At 53.5% G+C, this 18,649-nt stretch overlaps 11 protein-coding genes across 11 annotated transcripts; all 11 read left to right on the top strand.

Moving 5' to 3' along the window:
- Window positions 1-454: 454 nt before the first annotated feature.
- DQ04_03071100 (hypothetical protein) lies at window positions 455-1,165 on the top strand (the record flags this gene model as incomplete). The annotated part of the gene is made up of 1 exon (XM_009312500.1): window positions 455-1,165. One exon carries the CDS (start codon window positions 455-457, stop codon window positions 1,163-1,165), a length of 711 nt encoding a protein of 236 aa, XP_009310775.1.
- A 363-nt stretch (window positions 1,166-1,528) lies between these two features.
- DQ04_03071090 (TPR Domain containing protein) lies at window positions 1,529-2,599 on the top strand (the record flags this gene model as incomplete). Its single annotated transcript, XM_009312499.1, has 1 exon — window positions 1,529-2,599. The coding sequence occupies one exon, from the start codon at window positions 1,529-1,531 to the stop codon at window positions 2,597-2,599; it is 1,071 nt and encodes a 356-aa protein (XP_009310774.1).
- Window positions 2,600-3,042: 443 nt separating this feature from the next.
- On the top strand, window positions 3,043-3,996 carry DQ04_03071080 (meiotic recombination protein DMC1; the record flags this gene model as incomplete). Its single annotated transcript, XM_009312498.1, has 1 exon — window positions 3,043-3,996. One exon carries the CDS (start codon window positions 3,043-3,045, stop codon window positions 3,994-3,996), a length of 954 nt encoding a protein of 317 aa, XP_009310773.1.
- Window positions 3,997-4,398: 402 nt separating this feature from the next.
- Window positions 4,399-5,112, top strand: DQ04_03071070 (hypothetical protein; the record flags this gene model as incomplete). Its single annotated transcript, XM_009312497.1, has 1 exon — window positions 4,399-5,112. The coding sequence occupies one exon, from the start codon at window positions 4,399-4,401 to the stop codon at window positions 5,110-5,112; it is 714 nt and encodes a 237-aa protein (XP_009310772.1).
- Window positions 5,113-5,410: 298 nt separating this feature from the next.
- On the top strand, window positions 5,411-5,740 carry DQ04_03071060 (hypothetical protein; the record flags this gene model as incomplete). Its single annotated transcript, XM_009312496.1, has 1 exon — window positions 5,411-5,740. The coding sequence occupies one exon, from the start codon at window positions 5,411-5,413 to the stop codon at window positions 5,738-5,740; it is 330 nt and encodes a 109-aa protein (XP_009310771.1).
- Window positions 5,741-6,000: 260 nt separating this feature from the next.
- On the top strand, window positions 6,001-8,343 carry DQ04_03071050 (putative DNA replication factor; the record flags this gene model as incomplete). Its single annotated transcript, XM_009312495.1, has 1 exon — window positions 6,001-8,343. One exon carries the CDS (start codon window positions 6,001-6,003, stop codon window positions 8,341-8,343), a length of 2,343 nt encoding a protein of 780 aa, XP_009310770.1.
- Window positions 8,344-8,557: 214 nt separating this feature from the next.
- Window positions 8,558-9,985, top strand: DQ04_03071040 (NIMA-related kinase; the record flags this gene model as incomplete). Its single annotated transcript, XM_009312494.1, has 1 exon — window positions 8,558-9,985. The coding sequence occupies one exon, from the start codon at window positions 8,558-8,560 to the stop codon at window positions 9,983-9,985; it is 1,428 nt and encodes a 475-aa protein (XP_009310769.1).
- A 939-nt stretch (window positions 9,986-10,924) lies between these two features.
- On the top strand, window positions 10,925-12,904 carry DQ04_03071030 (putative tubulin tyrosine ligase; the record flags this gene model as incomplete). Its single annotated transcript, XM_009312493.1, has 1 exon — window positions 10,925-12,904. One exon carries the CDS (start codon window positions 10,925-10,927, stop codon window positions 12,902-12,904), a length of 1,980 nt encoding a protein of 659 aa, XP_009310768.1.
- Window positions 12,905-13,415: 511 nt separating this feature from the next.
- Window positions 13,416-14,012, top strand: DQ04_03071020 (hypothetical protein; the record flags this gene model as incomplete). The annotated part of the gene is made up of 1 exon (XM_009312492.1): window positions 13,416-14,012. One exon carries the CDS (start codon window positions 13,416-13,418, stop codon window positions 14,010-14,012), a length of 597 nt encoding a protein of 198 aa, XP_009310767.1.
- Window positions 14,013-14,508: 496 nt separating this feature from the next.
- DQ04_03071010 (putative SET and MYND domain-containing protein 1) lies at window positions 14,509-16,707 on the top strand (the record flags this gene model as incomplete). Its single annotated transcript, XM_009312491.1, has 1 exon — window positions 14,509-16,707. The coding sequence occupies one exon, from the start codon at window positions 14,509-14,511 to the stop codon at window positions 16,705-16,707; it is 2,199 nt and encodes a 732-aa protein (XP_009310766.1).
- Window positions 16,708-17,006: 299 nt separating this feature from the next.
- DQ04_03071000 (hypothetical protein) lies at window positions 17,007-17,954 on the top strand (the record flags this gene model as incomplete). Its single annotated transcript, XM_009312490.1, has 1 exon — window positions 17,007-17,954. One exon carries the CDS (start codon window positions 17,007-17,009, stop codon window positions 17,952-17,954), a length of 948 nt encoding a protein of 315 aa, XP_009310765.1.
- Between the last annotated feature and the right edge of the window lie 695 nt (window positions 17,955-18,649).

The following is an 18,649-nucleotide window of genomic DNA, read 5'->3' as shown; positions in this document are numbered from 1 at the left end:
CGAGATTGAGGAGCTCGCCGAGGTGGCGCGCCGCCGGCTTGAGGAGGAGCGCGCCGCCTTCCAGCGCACGCAGAAGGAGCTCACGGAGCAGTTGCGGCGGCGTGAGGAGGAGCTGCAGCTGCTGCGCGAGCAGCTGGATGCAGTGCGGCAGGGCGCGAAGGAGCAGGCGTGTAAGTTCTCCGAAGAGGTACGTGCGCAGCGGGAGCACATCGCCAAACTCAACGCCGACGCGGAGAGGCTGCTTAGCGAAGTGAACAGCAACGCCGCCGCGCTGCTATGCTCACAAGAGGAGTGCGCAGCGCTCAAGAAGAGTGTGCAGGCCGGGCAGGCGCGCGAGCGCAAACTCCAGCAGGCGTTCGAGGGGCTTGAGGAGGAGTCGAATCGCTCACGTCTGGAGGTGGAGTCGCTGCACAAGTCGTACATCGCCAGCGTGGAATCGAGGCACGCGCAGAAGATGCAGACCGCCCTGGACGAGCTCCGTGCCGCGCTGACCGCGGAGCGTGTCACGGTGCAGCGGCGTGCCGATGAGGCCCTTGCAGCGATGCGGCAAAAGTGCACCGATGCCCAGGAGGATCTGAAGCTGGCGCGGCTTGACGTCGACGCGCTGGCACATGACCTGCGCAAGAGCGCTGAGGAGCTCGCACGGGAACGAATCAACATGGCGGCGGCGCAAGAGGAGTTTGATGCCAAACTAGAGGCGATGCAACGCGACTTTGAAAGGAAGAAGCAGGAACAGCAGCATCGCACGGAGCAGCAGCTCAACGAGGCAGCCACGCAGCACAAGCTGTTCGTCGACGACCTGATGTGGCAACATCAGGAGGAGCGGAAGGCACAAGAAGCAGTGGTGCGGGAGCTGCAGGCGGCGCTTGAGGAGTTGCGCTATCGCTACGAGTACCGCGAGTCGCGGCCAGAGGATGTGGCAATGATCAATCGTCTTATGAAGGAAGGGCGGCAGAAGGATCAGACGCTGAAAAAGGCAATAAACGACATGAAAATGTACAAACTGGAGCTCATCAACCGCGAGGAAAACTATAATAAGGTCTTCGGACGGCGGCCGCTCGTGGCGTCGAATGATACGGCGGATAGTGTGCAGCAGCAGCAACAACAACAACAACAAGACGCGCACCGCCGCAGCATCGTTAATAGGAGAGGATTTTCAACGTAGTGAGTGAGTGAGTGAGTGAGTGTGTGTGTTGCTGTCGACATGTAGAGATGAAAACCAAAAAAAAAATCGGAGGAAGGGTCGTAGGTGTCGTCATTGTCTGCTTCGCAGGAGGTGTCCAATAGCTTGCTCTGTCATTTTTCTTTTCTCGTAATCATTTCTGATGGACTGTGTGTGTTTTGGCTAGTATTGTTTTTGTTGTCTCTTGATATTGTTATTCTTTTTATATCTTTGCTTCGTTGGATTATATTCCTATTCCCCTGCTTGCGCGGCAACATGATCGAACTCTGTGCAGGTGAAAGCATATTCACATACACGCCCACACACACGCAACCAACAACTTAAGTAGAATAAGAGCAAACAAGAATGTCAACTGCGGAGGAATTGAAGCAAAGCGGCACCGCCGCCTTCGGTGCTAAGCGGTTTGAGGAGGCATTGTCTCTGTACGAGCAGGCCATTGCATTGGATCCGCAGAATGTTGACCTGCACAACAACGCCGCGGCCGCCAACCACGCATTGCAACGCTACGACGCTGCTATCGCCTGTGCGAGACACTCCCTCAGCATTCGTGAAACTCACAGGGCGCATACCCGTGTGGGCGAAGCGCTGTGGGCCCTCAACCGGTTGCCAGAGGCCGCTGTGGAGTACGAGCGGGCGCTGGCGCTGGCGCCCGGCAACGCGAGCATTGAGGACAGCTTGCGGCGGCTGCGGCTGCGGCTGCTGCAATCACTCGGTGGCGGCGACGGTGGCAGCATTGGCACCCCATCGAACATATCAACCGGAAAGTTCGGTCTGCTCGCTGACACCATTGTGACGGTGGTTGCCGTCGTTACGATGCTGGGCCTTTTCTTCTCCCCCGCGCTTGCCAGGAACGCCTGGACACTGCTGCTGGTGGCGGTGATGGGGCAGCAGGCACTTATTGCGCACACACACGGTCTCCTCAAACCCTCAAAGGCGGTTTTGATGAAGTGGGCCGACTACCGGTGCACGCTGGAATTGATGCTGTGCTTCACCGCACTCCTCAGTGGGGTGGGGCCTCTGATGCTTTTGGTTGCCGTCCAGGGAGTCTTCAGCGCAGTGAGCCTTGCAGCAAACCGAGTCGTGTTAGCTAATGCTGCGCCAGCTGTTCACCAGGCTATCTTGCCATATTTGGAGAAGATCACGACAAACCAAACCCTTCTTGTTTTGCAAGCTTCCACGATGGAGGCTATTATGCTGTTCACCATTATGTTCTCAGGTGGTGCTATATTTACACTCGTCTACATTCAGTACGTCAAGTGTTTGTATCGTATCGACAACAACACGAGAGTTGCTTTTTCAGGCTTGCGTATGAATGTCTCGCGTCTCACACGAAACCAGTACATGCCTGCTTTTGTGGACACATATATGCAGAAGTTTTGTGACTTGCTCCATATGCTTTCACAACAGAATGTCTGAAGTCGTTGTTCTTCATCTCTTCACGTTATTACTTGTTAATGGGTCTGTATATCTACGCTAATTTGTGTGAGTGTTTCAGGGGCGCAGTTCTCTCTCTCTCTCTCTCTCTCTGGGCTCCCTGCTAAGTTTGCTTACTTGAACTCTTTTTAGTTGTTGTTGTTTTTTCCTTTAATTATTTTTTTTTGGCTTTTGTGTCTTTCTCTCGTTGGCTTGGTTTGTCTTGTTGCTTTTGTGTGTGCGTCTGCGTTCGTGCACAAAGTGGACCACAGACAGATAGACGCTCAGAGCGCAAAAGGTAAAACAGCAAGACACTCGATATATATATATATATATATTTATACATGCAACAAGCCGGAACCCGGTCAAACAAGAGCGACACCACCAAGGATGCCGCCCACTGCTCCGACACCGCCTCATGTCAGGAGGACGCGGCACATGTCATCATGGAGATCGACCGCCTCACGGAGCAGGGCGTCGCCACGGCGGACATCGCCAAGTTGCGGCAGGCAGGCATCTTCACCGTCACCGGCATCCACATGCAGTGCCGGAAGGATCTGGCGCTCATCAAGGGTCTCTCCGATGCGAAGGTGGAGAAGATCATCGAGGCGGCGCGCAAGCTCTCCGAATGCGGCTTCATGGACGGCTCCAGCTACCTCCAGCAGCGGGTGAAGGTGATGCGCGTGACAACGGGGAGCACCGCGCTGGACCAGCTGCTGGGCGGTGGCATTGAGAGCATGTCCATCACCGAGGCCTTCGGGGAGTTCCGCACGGGAAAGACACAGATTGCGCACACACTCTGTGTGACATGCCAGCTGCCGTCCTCCATGGGCGGTGGCAACGGGAAGGCGGTGTACGTTGACACAGAGGCAACATTCCGGCCGGAGCGCATCAAGCCCATTGCAGAACGTTTCGGTCTTGACGTGAGCGCAGTACTCAGCAACATTCTCGTCGCGCGGGCGTACACGCACGAGCATCAAATGCACCTGCTGTCGATGGTGGCGGCCAAAATGGCGGAGGACCAGTTTAGCCTCCTTGTTGTGGACAGTATCACAGCCCTCTTCCGTGTCGACTTTTCCGGACGAGGGGAGCTAGCGGAGCGGCAGCAGAAGCTTGCAAAGATGATGAGCCACCTTATAAAGCTAGCCGAAGAATTCAACGTGGCGGTATACATCACAAACCAGGTTGTGGCAGACCCAGGTGGGGCGTCGATGTTCGTCGCCGATCCAAAGAAACCGGTTGGCGGACACATTCTCGCGCACGCCTCCACGACGCGTCTGTCGCTGCGCAAAGGCCGCGGTGATCAGCGGGTGTGCAAGATTTACGACAGCCCCTCGCTTCCGGAGGTAGAGTGTGTCTTCAGCATCTCAGAGCAAGGCATCATAGACGCACGTGAGTAGCGTGCAGCCGGGTCAGTTATGAATTACACGCCTCACACTGCTACTACTACTGACACTAAAAGCGTCGGCCAGTAGCTTGAACAGATCATTATTGTCTTTTTGTTTCCACCTCCCCCATCAGTGCTTTTTTAGTTGTTGATTTTTTTTTTGTCTTCTGTTTGTTCGGGGTGGGAGAAATTATTGTTTTTTGTTGTTGTTTTTTTGTTCTTAGTAATACCGTTTTGATCGGGTGATGAAAAGAGAGATGGGTACAGTGAATTTCTTCATTCTTTTTTTCTTGTTTCCTGGTTTACCTTGCTGTGAGATGTGCTTGGCAAAGCGAAGTGCGGTTGCTGGTACCGTCAACCCTACCTGTTTCTGTTTGTCGTGCCTGTTGAAGGAAGGAAGAAGGCGCGGGCACATATGCCGCTTCCTGTTACGCGGGCAATCCAAACGGTCGATAAGTACCTGTCCGATCAGAGCAGCAACAGCAATTTCCTACGCGACGGCTCGGCACACCTGCGCCCGCCGGACGCCACTGCAGGCGAAGATCCACAGAAACGCATTCTCCCAGCCTTCCGCGAGACATGGCGGGGTGGGCCAAACATCATCTCGCCCAACCACGGTGCGTACTTCGTCGCAGCAGACTGCATCTGGCATGACCGCAACCGCATCGCACCGGAAGAACTAGAGGCGGTGGCCCACTGCACAGTCGCCGCGGGAACTGGTGAGCAGCTTGCGGCGATGATCCCGCTCTGCGCGCGCTGCGACGTGGAGGCGCTGCCGGCCATCTGCGCCACGTCGCCGCAGGAACGAAACATTGTCGGCCTGCTGAAACGCGCCCGCCAGGACAGAGTAAAGCTGCACCGCCAATGCAAAAACAACTACCTTCACGGTGCATTAGGTCTCCAAGAGAACCCGTACGGCGACGCTGGGGAAGTGTACAAGAATGTTCAGCAGCGGCTGGCGCACGCCTATGTGAAGTCTGTCGGGGCAATAAAGGGGCAAGTCCCGCATCAGGAGGACAGCCTCTTCGGCAGCATCGCACTGCGCCAGTCATCAGAGGTGCGCTGCAAAGGTGGAGTCGAGCCGGCTAGCAACCTGCTTGGTTCAGTACACATCAGTGACTTAATGTAAAGCAGATGTCGTCTTTCATTTTATTTGCCTTTTTTTTGTGTAGTTTGTTGGAATTTCTTTCGCGTGCACGCTGTACTGGCTCGTGGTGGAATCTCGTTTTGTGTGATGTGATGTGTGTGTGTGTGTGTGTGTGTGTGTGTGTGTGTATGTGACGCTGCAATATTCGCTGCCACCTCTGATACGTGTTTTTCGCTGCTGCATCATTGTTCTTCCCTCTTCCTTGCATATCCGGTGTACCTTTTTTTTTGTTAAGGGTGAGACGCTTTCTTGAGGATTCTCGATGCAATAGTGTGAGGTCATGCGCCGGTCAAGCGTCAAGGCACTACATGCGATGCGGTCGGAGATCAAGGTGCGGATGCTGCAGCGGAATGTGGTGAACAGAACAAGACTGCGTCAGACGGAGTTAAGCAACTGCCGCAAGGAGTCAGACGAGAACAGCCGCAGCGAGGTGTCGGACGCATACGCCTTTGTTGGCGCGGAGTTTCAGTGCGATGTGTGTGACCCTGCTGTGCAGGATTTTCTCCTAGCGCTGGAGGAGGAGATACGGAACGAGCAGCTGGTGTCACTCTTCGACGAGAGCCAAGAGGCGGACTGGGAGGCGTACTACTCTCACCTCACCCAGTCATAAAAGAGACGGGTTTGGCGGATGCATTCGGTTTTCATGAACAGGCGCGGTCTTAAAAAAAAAAAAAGAAGGAAGAGTTGTTGAAAGCTTTTCGTTTGCGTACAGATGCAGGTGTCTGTATGAGTGTGTGTTTGTTACGGTTGTTGTTTTTTTTTTTGCCTGATTATTATTTCGTGGTTGCTTCTGCGGTCTTGCCTTGCTTTCGTGTTTGGTCAAGTGGCTCCCCGGGGATAGCCCGTAGGCCCGCGAAGAGTGGCGCATTTATGGCAACTGATGCCATGGTGGGCGAGCAGCTGCTGAAACAGCTGCGCACATTCTTCCTGGAGTGCTGTGAACCCCCGCAGTGTCTGACCACCGCGCCGAGCACCGCCGACTCCATTCCAAGTCGAAGTGTGTGGACGCAGGAGGTGGACTGCATGCAGCTGCTCGCCGCATGCCCATCGCTGAGCGACCTCCTCTTTTTCCAGACGACAACACTGGTGGATGCACTGCGGCAGGTGTGTGCGGAGATGTGCAAGGGCGCTGGTCGCTGCCTCAATCCCGCCGATCTCTCGCCAAGACTGGTGCACCTGCCTATTGTCGGCGCACCACCACCGTCGATGCCGCCGCCTGGAGGCGTACTTATTGGTGTTTGTGGCTCAATTGTGCGAATGAACACTAAGCGGGTGGTGCCGTTTGTTCACCGGTTCAAGTGTCCCAAGTGTCGCGAGACGGTTGAGATTGCTTCCAGTCCCTTTGATCGCGCCGCCAAGCCGAAGGGGCGCTGTGAGCGCAAGGAGTGTAGAGGTGAGGAGCTGCAGCAGGTCGGGCAGGTGTGGATGGACTATGCGGAGTGTCGCCTGCAGCAGCGCTCGAGTCTCTCAGGACGACTCCCGCGTACACTGCTTGTGACGCTCGAAGACGAACTCACGACAAAGTGCACAGTGGGCCAGCTGGTGGAAGTAGTGGGCATACTGTTTCCCAAGTGGCGCGCGACACACCCGAACAGCCGTCCGATCATTGAGCCCACTGTGTGGGCCCTCAACATAAACACGATGGAATCACATCGCGACGGTGGGTCTGGCAGCGCAGCTACCGCACCGAGGCGCAGAGCCGCTGGATCTATGGAGGGACCGACCTTCAGTCCCGAGTCGTTCTTTTCATCTTTCTGCAAGGACAGACTTCGGAGAGTCATTGCGCTAGCAACGTCTGTGTGTCCGCAGTTGTCGGGGCTTTTTGCACCCCGCATGGCTGTTCTTCTTGCCGCTGTGGGCGGGACATCCACAGCTGGCAAAACGAGCATGCACATACGCTCGACGATTCACTGCCTCTTCGTAGGAGATCCTTCCACAGGTAAATCGCAGCTGCTGCGCTTCGCCGCCCTGCTGGCGCCGCGGAGCACCTCCACCACCGGTATTGGGAGCACCTCCGCCGGGCTGACAGTAGCGGCAGCAAAGGAAAATGGTGAGTGGGTGCTCGAGCCTGGTGCATTGGTGTTGAGTGACGGTGGTGTCTGTGTTATTGATGAGCTGCGAACCGTATCGTCGGCCGATAGGGCCTCCCTGCATGAGGCGATGGAGCAGCAGACAATATCGGTAGCCAAGGCTGGCATGGTAACAAAGCTTCGGACTTCTTGTTCAGTTGTGTCGGCGTGCAATCCGCCAATGACGCGGCATGGTGGAACGGAGATCGGCGTCGGTGGGCCGCTCCTTAGTCGCTTTGATTTTATTTTCTTGCTCTGGGACACGCCCTCACCAGAGATAGACAGCCGTATTGCTACCCACATCCTCAACTGCTCCCAGGCAGGACAACAGCCACCGTCTGTGTTGTCGCAAGAAGACATCAGCCGTTACCTGCGTTGGATACGTGCACACTATGCACAGAATGAAGGTCCACTCCTCTCAGATCGGGCGGCTGAACTTCTCAAGACCTACTACGAGCTGCAGCACCGTCGAGGTTCATCACCATCCCTTGCTGATTGCGTACCGGTCACTATACGCTTACTGGAGTCCCTTGTTCGCATCACACAGGCGTATGCCAAGCTGCATTTGGAGCATGTCTGTATGGAGGAAGACGCGGCGATGGCGATCTTTCTTATGGAGCAGAGCGCCCACAGTCTGAAATGTCCCTTGGAATCACTTGGCCCGGATGTGTACACAAGCTCCAAGTGCCTAGAGGAGCACTTTCTCAACCTTAGTCCCGAGGGAGTGCAGCGGCAGCGCGAGGTTCTGCGGGCTATCGTGGATGTCTTCTCTATCTGCAGCAGCACTCATCATCAATCGACTGACGACGGAGGGGCTGGAACGTGGTTAGAGCGGTTGAAAGCTCCATCAGAAGAGACGCCTTCGCGAGTACAGAGCAAACGTGCGAGAGAGAACTCTCCAAGCAGTGACGCTATTTTGCGCAGTGCATGTCGCCTAAGGGCTGGAGTGGATGCCCCACTCTCAAGCGTTCAGACAGTGATTTCCTACACCCCTGAGCCTGTCTCGCAGCGCACAGCGGTGACGGCAACGGCAGCGGTAGCAGCGGTGGCAACAGCAGGCACAAATTCTACATCTCCTGGTATGAAGAGCTGTAGACGGCGAGATGCCGAAGAAATAATGAAAAGCCTGGCATTTCACTATTGATTTTGTGCCTGTTTTGTTTGTTTTTGTCTGTGTGCATATGGAGGGGCGTAGTTGGTAGTCACACATCGCTGCTTTGAGTGACGCGATGAAGTAGAAAAGTTGCTCTTTTCCACTTTATAAAGATATGACACCCATTGTCTCCGCCTAATCAATCATTTCCTATTTTATTCTATTTTTATATCTTTCAGTCTTCTTGAAGTGCTACTCTCGAGGAATGCCGAGCAACGACAGTCACGACGCTCAGCTGCTGCGGCACTATGCCCAGTTTTTCCCAAACGTCCTGTTTACGTCCGAAGAGGAGATGGAGAAGTACTGCCAGGAGGCCAGACCAGGGACGATCAAGAAGGTGCTTGATCTTCCAGAAGGGGAGGAGGTCCCTGACGAAGCTGTCAAGGATCTTCGAGCGCACCTGTACATATTGAAGCACATTGTGGGACGAAATGCGACAACGGCAGCATTTGTGGCTCTACGAGGATCGGACAAACAGAAAGTGGTGGCCAAATTCGTCATGCTGAATGACGAGAAGCAGGCAGCGTACGCTCGCAGTGAGGTGCATTGTCTGGCCGCATGCGATCACTTCGGTATTGTGAAGCACTACGACGACCTAAAATCCGAAGACAAATTGCTCTTGATCATGGAATATGGAAGTGGTGGCGACCTCAACAAACAAATAAAGCAACGCCTCAAGGAGCGCTTACCATTTAAGGAGCATGAGGCAGGTCTCCTCTTCTATCAAATTGTCTTGGCACTGGACGAGGTGCACAGCCGACGGATGATGCACCGTGATTTAAAGAGTGCCAATATTTTTCTGATGCCCACTGGTATCATTAAACTTGGCGACTTTGGATTTTCCAAGCAGTACAGTGATTCTGTTTCACTGGATGTTGGTTCTTCTTTCTGTGGAACGCCCTACTACCTCGCACCCGAGCTCTGGGAGCGAAAGAGGTATAGTAAAAAGGCTGACATGTGGTCACTTGGTGTAATTCTCTACGAGCTGTTAACGCTGCACCGCCCGTTCAAGGGGCCGTCACAGCGTGAGATAATGCAGCAAGTATTGTACGGTAGGTACGACCCTTTTCCATGCGCTGTGTCTGACGGAATGAAAGCGCTCATGGAGCCGCTCCTCTCGAAGGATCCCGGACTGCGCCCAACAACGACACAGCTGCTGCAGACAGAGCTTTTGAAGTATGTGGCTAATATATTTGAGGAGATCGTAAAGAATTCTGAGGTGATCGAGAAGCATGACAAGGAGAGGATCCTCAAGCAGCTCGCAGAGAGCCGTGCAAAAGCGCCTCTCTCTCAATCATTGCATTTTGGTACCGTGAGCTCCGAAGTGGTGCAGGAGGGGTATTTACTCAAGTACAGCTCTGACATGAAGTGGAAAAAGCGGTATTTCTCTATCCGAAACGGGCAGCTGCGCATCTCCCTCACGGAGAACCCCGAGAAGGATGGCGTCTCACCAAAGTCTGCAAGCTTGGAGACTGTAAACGATGTATTCCCAGTACCAGAGGCATATTGCCGCTCTCATCCGAATCAGCTGGTCATTTGGTTTAACAATGGCCAAAAGATTATTGCTATGGCAAAGTCAGCGGAGGAGCGTGACATGTGGATATCCAAATTCCATCGTGCGTGTGGCATGTAGAATATCAACGTGAAATATATTCTTCATCTTTTTTTTTGCATTTTATAATAGGACTGGTCGCCGCAGCAGTCATCTTTTGTGGTTTCTTGATGCGACCGGGTTCCAAAGCATTCGTTGTGCGTTGTCTTTTTTTTTTGCGTTTTTTTTTTCGTGTATTGTTCGTTTCGATTGAACCGCATGAATACTGAGAATTGTCAGTTGCCTTCCCTGCTTGTTAGGAGTCCTCAAAAAGGGTCGGGGTATGTGTGCACTGTTCGCATTGCCTTGATATATGGTTATACACACGCGTGTAACATCAGATTTATGTTTTTGGGAGAGTGAAGAAGAGATGGGAGTAAAATCAAGAAGCAGGAAGGGGGAGGGTAGAAGAGGGCTGGTAGTCGGGTCTTGATGTGTCCCCATGCTTTCGTGCGTATGCGTTGCGTTTTATGATTTAGCTGCTTTTTTTTTTTTTTCATGGCTCCTCGTGTCTGGTGAGAAAAGGTCCGGCGATCTCATACTTTCCCTCTCTTCCCAAATGAGGAGTTCCACTTCTTTTTTTGTTTGTTATCAACGCAATCTGTGTAGAGTGGTGCGCGTGGACAATGTAATTAGTTCTGAGAAAAACGGCAGCCTCCTCTGTTACCCTCGCGATGACGGCCCTTGTGGCCTGCGTATTGGGGGAAGGTAGTGTGTGTGGGGGGGGTGGAGAAGGACAGGTAGAGTGAAACTGCAATTAGCCCCTTCCCGCTTCTGCTTCTGTTTGATGAGCATGCGGATGTTATATATGCATGGCATGCAGGTGGTTTGGTCGTACCTTCTGTTTTCATCAAGTCTCTTCATGTCTGTTCGTATTTTTTCCCCCTTTTCTATTTGTGTCCTTTTATTTTTTCCGGTCTTCTGGTGAAGGGGAAGAAGAAAAAGCTGTTTAGAGTCGTTCGCTGTCTCTTGCATCTCGTGATGGCCGGCAAGGTTCTCCCTCCGCCACTCAATCTTCTTACATTGTACCCTCAGTCCCTTGGATTCCTGCAGCGTGATGGTAACGTTGATGTTGATGACATAACACCCGAGACGACGTATGTTCTCCGCAAGCATCAGCGTCTTGTTATCGGCAAGTTTGTGCCGGACGCAAACAACGAGGACCCGTCAAACCCAAAGTATGTGCCGCCGGTGTCGGTCAGGACGCGGCAGCGGCTGCCGATGATCCCGCGCTCACGCGGAAGTCACTCACGCTCGCTTATTTTCTCAGAGGAAGACTTGTCATCATCAGAGGTCACGCTGCTGGAGGATATGTCGTGCTCGAAAAGAGCAGCACAGGCGGCAACAGAGAAAATGAATTACACCGTGGTGGAACCGCTCTACCCGCTTTCTTCTTGTAGTCTCTTCTTCTCTATACACTACAGCAACCGTTCGAAAAACAAATCTGGCGACGCGCGGACCCCCAGTCAGTTAAATAATGCCTATCATGGTCGCGACCGCACCAACTTTAGACTAAGCACTCTCTCTGTGCAGAAGAATAACCTCAACAGAATGTGCCTGTACAAACTTGGGCCTGGTGCCGTGGCGTTCAAAGTGGTCATTGATGCCTTTGAGGCATCGGGTATGAAGTACACTCCTTCAAATGAACTCTTTAACGTGATATGGGCGAAGCGGGCCACACCGTACACTTTAGCTCATCTTGGTCCGTACCAAAAAGTTAACCATTTCCCAGGAACGTGGGGAATTGGACGTAAAGATAGTCTGGCCAGCAACATCGCTAAGATGCAGGGATATTTCGGCTTTGATACGTTTGAGATTATTCCAACAACGTTTCTTATCCCTAAACAGAGGGTCGAACTTGGGGAATACGTAAAACGTCAGCCAGATACAAGTGAGGATCCGCTGATCTTTATAATAAAACCCAGCGCTTCTAGCTGTGGGCGTGGCATTCATTTATACCACGGGATGCCGCCCATGCCAACAGGGGTTCGTCAGATGGTCTGCCAGCGGTACGTCGGGAATCCCATGCTGATCTACGGACGAAAGTTTGATCTTCGACTCTACTGCGTCGTGACGTCATTCGATCCATTGCGTATATTTCTCTTTGACGAAGGTCTCGTGCGATTTGCTGCGCAGAAATATCCCGGTATGGACAAGGATTTAGATAATATTCAGATGCACCTAACTAACTACTCAGTCAACAAAACTTCTGAGCTAAATCGGGCTAGTCGCGGCAAGGAGTACCACTCAGATGACCCCATAGACATAAAATGGTGTCTTTCCGATCTGCGTGAGTTCTTGGTAAAGAACTCCAAGGATGGCCAGCAAACATGGGATAAGATTATGCGCGGCTGTGAGGACGTTGTTATTAAGGCCTTCCTAAGCATTGAGAATGATGTGGTGGAACGGATGCGCAAGGAGTGCCGTGATAAAACGGGTCGAGGATGCTTTGAAATGTACGGTCTAGATCTGATGGTAGATGATCAGCACAACGTGCGTCTTATTGAAGTAAACATCATGCCCTCTTTGGCAACAGGAACTCCGCTCGATAAGGCCGTCAAGTCGCGTATGTTGGCTCACCTACTAACACTTATCCGCGTTATACCGTACCAGCGCAACGCAACTGGGTGCACACCACCGGATATGGGTGATTCATCAGAGAGTCGACAGAATGTTCGTTACCGCTTTGGTCGCCACCCGCATGAGAATGCAGAGCTGATTCGAAAGCCGTTGTTGAGGCGTTTTAATGATTCCAAGGAACCTGATTCCATTCTCTCTACTGCCGAGTACCTTCTCTTGATAGAGGCGGAGGAGGAGTTAGCATGTGCAGGTGGTTTTCGCCGAATTTTTCCCACAGCCGAGAATGTGCTGACGTACCTGCCCTACTTCACGCATGGCGTCCTCAGAAATAATTATCTCCTTGCCTCAGCTGTGCGAATGCAGGCAAAGGCGACAATGTAAGATGAAAAGTGAGCCGAATTTTTATTTGGTCATGGGACCGAAGTACCAACAGACTCCGTAGAGATAGCTAGAAGGTACGAAAAGGGATAGTGTCAAACAGAGGCAGGAAGGAGTGATGAAAGCGTTGACTTTCAGTTATACTCGCATGTGTTGTACCCTGGAGGGTTCACTGAATTAACTCTTTGAAGAGTCCTCTTTTCCTCATTTCTATCCATCCATTTTATATTTGACCTGCATACTTCCCTGCGACAAACGAGAGTCTCTATCTCTCTCTATGTGTGTGTGTGTGCGTTTTTGTGAGTCTTTTTTTCGGATTCTTGTCATCACAAGTCGGTATACGTCCCTGTAGCTTTTTTGTTGTTGGGGAGGGGATGGGGCTGATGCAGCACCCATTCTTTCTTCTCTCCCGCCCTTGCTTCCTGCTGTTGGTGTTTGCATGTGTTTTTATGGTTGTGTCTTTTTGTTGTTATTCTTTCCCTCACCACAGGAAAAATATCTACGTGTGACAATAATGCTGGACTACTTTGTTGCGATTGGCGTGGCTCTCGTGGGCCTGTTGGTTGTGTATTTCATGTTTCAGAGCATCAACAAATCGGACATCGTGGCGGTTGCGGCGCCAAAGGAGCGCAAGTCGCGCAGCCGCAAGAACCACAAGGCTCCACGCCGTGAGGACACCGAGCTCGACCGCGAGACGGAGGCCCTCATCGCCCGTGAGGTGGCGCGTCACACCGCGTCGATGCGCTCGGACACCCGCATCGCCCAGCCGCCGTTGCTCGAGACCGTCCGCAAGGAGGCGGCAAGCGCCAGGGGCAAGGCAGCGGCAAGAGTCCCGGTGGAGGTTGCCGCGAAGCAGATGCTGATCGACAAGGAGCTGGGGTTCCAGACGGTCACCAATCAACCCAAGGCGCCGAAGGCCTCGCCGCCGCAAGCACTCCAGTCGACAAGCGCGGACGAGGAAATGGATCGCAAGCTGGGACAGTTCTTCAGTAACAATAAACGGAGGGACAAGAAGGTCTTTAAGCTCAGCTTGAAAGAAGAGAAGGCCGGTGCCACCACTGGAGCCCACGTGATTCTGAAGAAGGATATTAGCAATGCGCGCACATGGTAGGTCTTCTGATCTGGGGAAAAAGAAGCAGAAGGTGTGCAAAGGAAAAGAAAGTGAGGTAAGGGGAGGGTGAGTCATGCATCGGCGGAGGGATTCATTTTCTTGGATGACTCTCTTCTTTTTCCGAAGAGTGAAATTGCTTACTAGACATAAAGGTCCCACCTTGTGCGTCGCGGTATTTTTCGCGAAAGGTACCGTCTCAAGGCATATATATATATATATATATTCACGCTAAGAAAATGGAAGAAAAGAAACTAAATGACAACAAAGTACGGAGGTACAACGGTCACTTGCTCATTCCGTGTATCGGTCAGGTCTTTCTTGGTTGTCAGGTTCATTTCTTTTTATGTAATGAAGGAATGTGGGGGTTCTTGAGGGGGATGAAGTTTTGCACCTCTCCTCCCCATGTTATTCACACAACGTGCATCTCTCGTTTTCTTTATCATATTTCCTTCTCTCTTTTTCTATATTTGGGGATTATAATGGGGGTGCAGCGGGGATGGCAGACCGTCAGAACACGTCTTGGGAGCAGCATCTGAAGGATGAGCGTGTGGCGTATGCAAACCTTGCCCTGCTTAACATACAAACAAGCGCCCTCATTGATCGTTTTTACCGCGAGTGGCTCGCGCTGGATTCGAGGCGCCAGCAGCTCATTGATGAGTTGGAGCATCACAGCCGCTTCATTCACGAACACAGGCGTCAGCTTGAGCTCATGTTGTTTCCTCCTGAACTGAAAGCGTGGTCGCTTGGGGCAGTGCCGGGGGCGGAGTCGGCGGTGGTGGTGGAGGAAGGCGAGCTTCTGTACGAGCCCTTCGCCGACACGCTGTGCATGAGTCAGCCCTCCACTGGCAAGACTCGGGCCGTGTTCGAGGATGCTATTGCACGACAAGTTGTGTGCTGGCGTGAAAGGGGTGAGGAGCAAGCAGGGCCCGCTGATGTGTACAAGGAGCGGCCGGCACCATCGCGTTTGGTGCGCGTAACCCCGCAGCCGGACCTTCTCCTGCACCTCTGCTTCGTGCCGTACCGGGAAGCCCGGTTGGCCGCACTGTGTCGCCGTGCAGTGAGCGGCGATGTTTGTGTCATGCGGAGTCCGGAGTTGAGTGTGGGCCGCGTGCTAGTGTCGATGCATGCCGTGCGCCGCGGTGATACCGTCATGGTGGAGGCACCGTTCTTCACAACTCCTGTGGCGACGAGCACTGCCGCTGATGAAGTACTTCTCCCACCGGTGGTTCGAGAGGCGATGGCGCTGGTGCAGCGACAATCAGCCGTCTTCACATCGCAAGGGTGGGACATCCGTCTACTGCGTCCATTCTACCACTGGTTGACGGAGTTGGTGTTTGGTGAGAAGAAGAGCGACTTTGTGCAGCGTTGGGACGAGCTTGGATGCCCCGTTGAGGACGTTGACCCCGCGCTGCTGACGAAGCTGTCAGACCTGGCGCATTTCTTGTGGTTGAGTCTCCCATCTTTGCTCTCGACTGCGGTGGGTAGTGAGGAGCGGGTGCTCTTGTTTTTCGTCACTCTTCTAACAAACGCCATGAATTACGGCGGGGTCTCCGCTACGGACGACCACAACTGCACGGCAACAGATGATGGTGTGCACATTGGCCTCCTCGAAAGGGGGATGGCTGTCTTTGGTGGACTCTCCTTGGTTGAACACAGCTGCCGTCCCAATGCTGTTGTGGTGTTTCGAAACGGTTGCACCCCGGAGAGCGTTCTGTTTGCAGAGCTTCGGGCTACGCGTGCAATCGCTATTGGGGAACGTCTTACAATTGCGTATGTGCCAACTTTTCTTTCAAGGGAGGAGCGACACAAGCGTCTGCGTACGAGGTTCTTTTTTTCATGTGCTTGCAATCATTGCACGACGGGGGCTGACACAACGCGGCTGATGTACACCGTGACAAGACCACGCGGGGGTGATGAGTCGACTATGATGTGCCCAAAAGGGGGAGGTGCGGAGTGGCTGCTGCTGCCGCGTCACCCCTCCTCCCTGCACAGCGTGGAGACATTGGGGGAGCACTACCGCTTCAACGACCCGTGCGTGCTGGATGCGGTCCGCGATGAAGCGGCGTTTCAAAAGGAGACAGATGCTGTTGATTTTAGCGGAGACGATCCCTCGGAAGTTGTGGAGATGGAGGTGAAGCGGCTGACGGATGTGCTGCGCGGGGAGGCGGGCAACCGCATCACTCCGCTCCATCACCTCTTCTTGCTCCGTGCGTTGCAGGTGACGGGTGTGGCGAAGGCAAATTTCCCTCACCTGGGCACTCTGAAGTTGCAGGTGGTGTCATCGTTTCTGCGTGAACTCTTAAATGAGGTTACGACAGTCGTCTTTGTGCTGCCTGGCTGGTTCAACGCGGAGTTTCTCCTTGGTGAGACTTGCGAGGGCGTGATGACGGATGACCTGAGAGACAGACTCCTACAAGACGGCAGCAGCAAGCATGAGACAAGGTGTCATCCATGGCAGGAAAAAATTTTAGTGCATCCGCTGTTTGAGGGTCATGGCACAATTATTGTGTCACTGTGGGAGTACTACGCCATCCTCTGCGAAAGAATCGGTGATATTAAAGGGGCGGTGAACGCGTGGACGGCTTCTCTTCTTCTTCTTCGTTATGGGCTGTGTCAACACAGCTCCGAGCGCTGCCTCCGCGCACAGCTAAAGGCCCTGCAGTGTTATCGGCATCCACAGCAGCTGAAGGATTAAGAGAGATCAGCGGCTGAGAATAGGAGTAGGCCGGTGAAGGTATCGCATCGATTTGGGACATGTGTGTCATTGAGAATGCCTGCTGACAATATCGAAGATGTCTCTGCTTCTCTCTCTCTCTCTCTTTCTGTGTGTGTGTGTGTGTGTGTGTGTGTGTGGCATCTCTTTTGTCCCCCTCCTTTTCTTTTTGTTTTTGGTTGTGTGTCTGTGTGTGTCTGAATTTTGTTTCGCAGATTAATTGACACTCTCTAGTTAGTATTTAAAAGCTCTGCGGAGGCCTTTCGTGGTGGTGGGGTAGTATGACACAAATCATCACTGATGCTTTGCGTTCGAGCGTTCCGCCGGCTGCACCCAAAAACCAGCGGGTATGCCGTCACTTCGCTCGTGGTCGCTGCACGTGGGGATCATCATGCCGCTTCTCTCATGACGTTGAGCGATCCCCAGTGGATGATGCCCAGATAAACCAGACCTTCATCGGACTTCAACAGCAGCAATTGCAGAAGGAGCGTCACGCCATACTAAAGGCAGCCCTGGATGGTGAATTCGAAATAAAGCCCTACAACGTTGTCGATGGTACTCAGCGGTACATAGTTCAGCTCCGCATTTCGACATCCCCGATTCCCATCTCAAGGCTATTCACAGAGGAAGCACTCCCGCAGAAGCTTGTAGAGCTAGAGATGAACGAACAAGTTCGTATCGGTGGTCTTCTTTTCCTCGTTGGGGAACCCGAGGTGTTTTGGTCCATGATGCAGATCTACTGCCTGCGCCGGACGACAACAAGCTCCAAGTGGGACACGTTGCTGGCAAACGCAAAACGTGGCTACGTGGAGTGCATGTTCTTCCGCTCGGCGGTGGGCTGTCTGAGCGCGGATTGCCCCTTCGCACATAACACTGTCTCTGCCGTCGCTATGGCGACACCGCTGCAGAACATGGCCACCAACAACGCCCTCCTCACGCCGCTGCTTGGCTTCGGCATGACTGCCACTCCTGCCACCCCAGTATCAGCAGCAGGCACTGGAGCCGGCGCGAAAACGACTGGCCTACGTCCGCCGGCAGACCCCGCACGCCACGTCGCTGCGCCGTCGCTGGCAGTTGGCAAGAGCGCTGAGGACGCGGTGGTGTTCCGCGACCCGGTGTGGGGGACGTGCGCGATCCCGGAGCTGAAGGCGGCGCCGGACCCGCAGGAGAGCACCACGGCGCTGTGGGGCGACGGTGGCGTGCGGGGGCTCGTGGAGACGCTCTGGTGACGCCGCAGTGCGCGGTGTGGCAAGATGACGCGAGACAACAAAGCACACAAGTGGGCACGGCGTGGTGGCGGCAGTGGTGGGGTGGGGGAGTGTGCGAGAGAAAGAGTGGGTGTGTGAGTGCGAGTGCGAGTGCGAGTGCGAGTGCATGCATAATAGACGGAGACGATGGGGCGGCGACGACGACGACGACGACGACGACGATGGCAGCGATGGGTGGGACGATGCGAAGTCCATCTTCGCGTGGCTGCCTCGGCGCTGTCACTCCTGTTGTTGTTGGCTTCGCCCCTCGTCTCCGCCCCCCCACCCGCCGCCGGACCCACGCACACCCACCGCGTTCAAGCGTGTTGGTCTCTGATATCTGTTTGTTTGTTTGATTTTTTTCTTTTTGTACTAAGCCCCGCCTCTCTCTCTCTCCCTTTCTCCTGGTCTTCCCTGTGCGTGTGGATTCGGTTTCTCCCCTCTAGTCAGCCGGGAGGGCGGGCCGTGTGTGCGTGTGCGGTGAATGTGGACAGCGCGGCGAGACCGAAGCGAGGGGAAGATTAAGAAAGGGAACAAGGAAGAGGAAAGAATTGATTAAAAAGTGGAGGCAGCATGTCGAAACGGCAGAAACAATGCGAAAGGTTGAAAGAAAAGAGAAAAAAAAAGTCTGAGGTGTTGATCAGAATGAGTGCGTGTGTGTATATATATATATATAT

Source organism: Trypanosoma grayi, assembly GCF_000691245.1.
Source record: "Trypanosoma grayi strain ANR4 Tgr_307_V1, whole genome shotgun sequence".
NCBI classification, from domain to species: domain Eukaryota; phylum Euglenozoa; class Kinetoplastea; order Trypanosomatida; family Trypanosomatidae; genus Trypanosoma; species Trypanosoma grayi.
The sequence above is the reverse complement of the archived record's forward strand: the minus strand, read 5'-3'. Positions and strand labels throughout refer to the sequence as shown.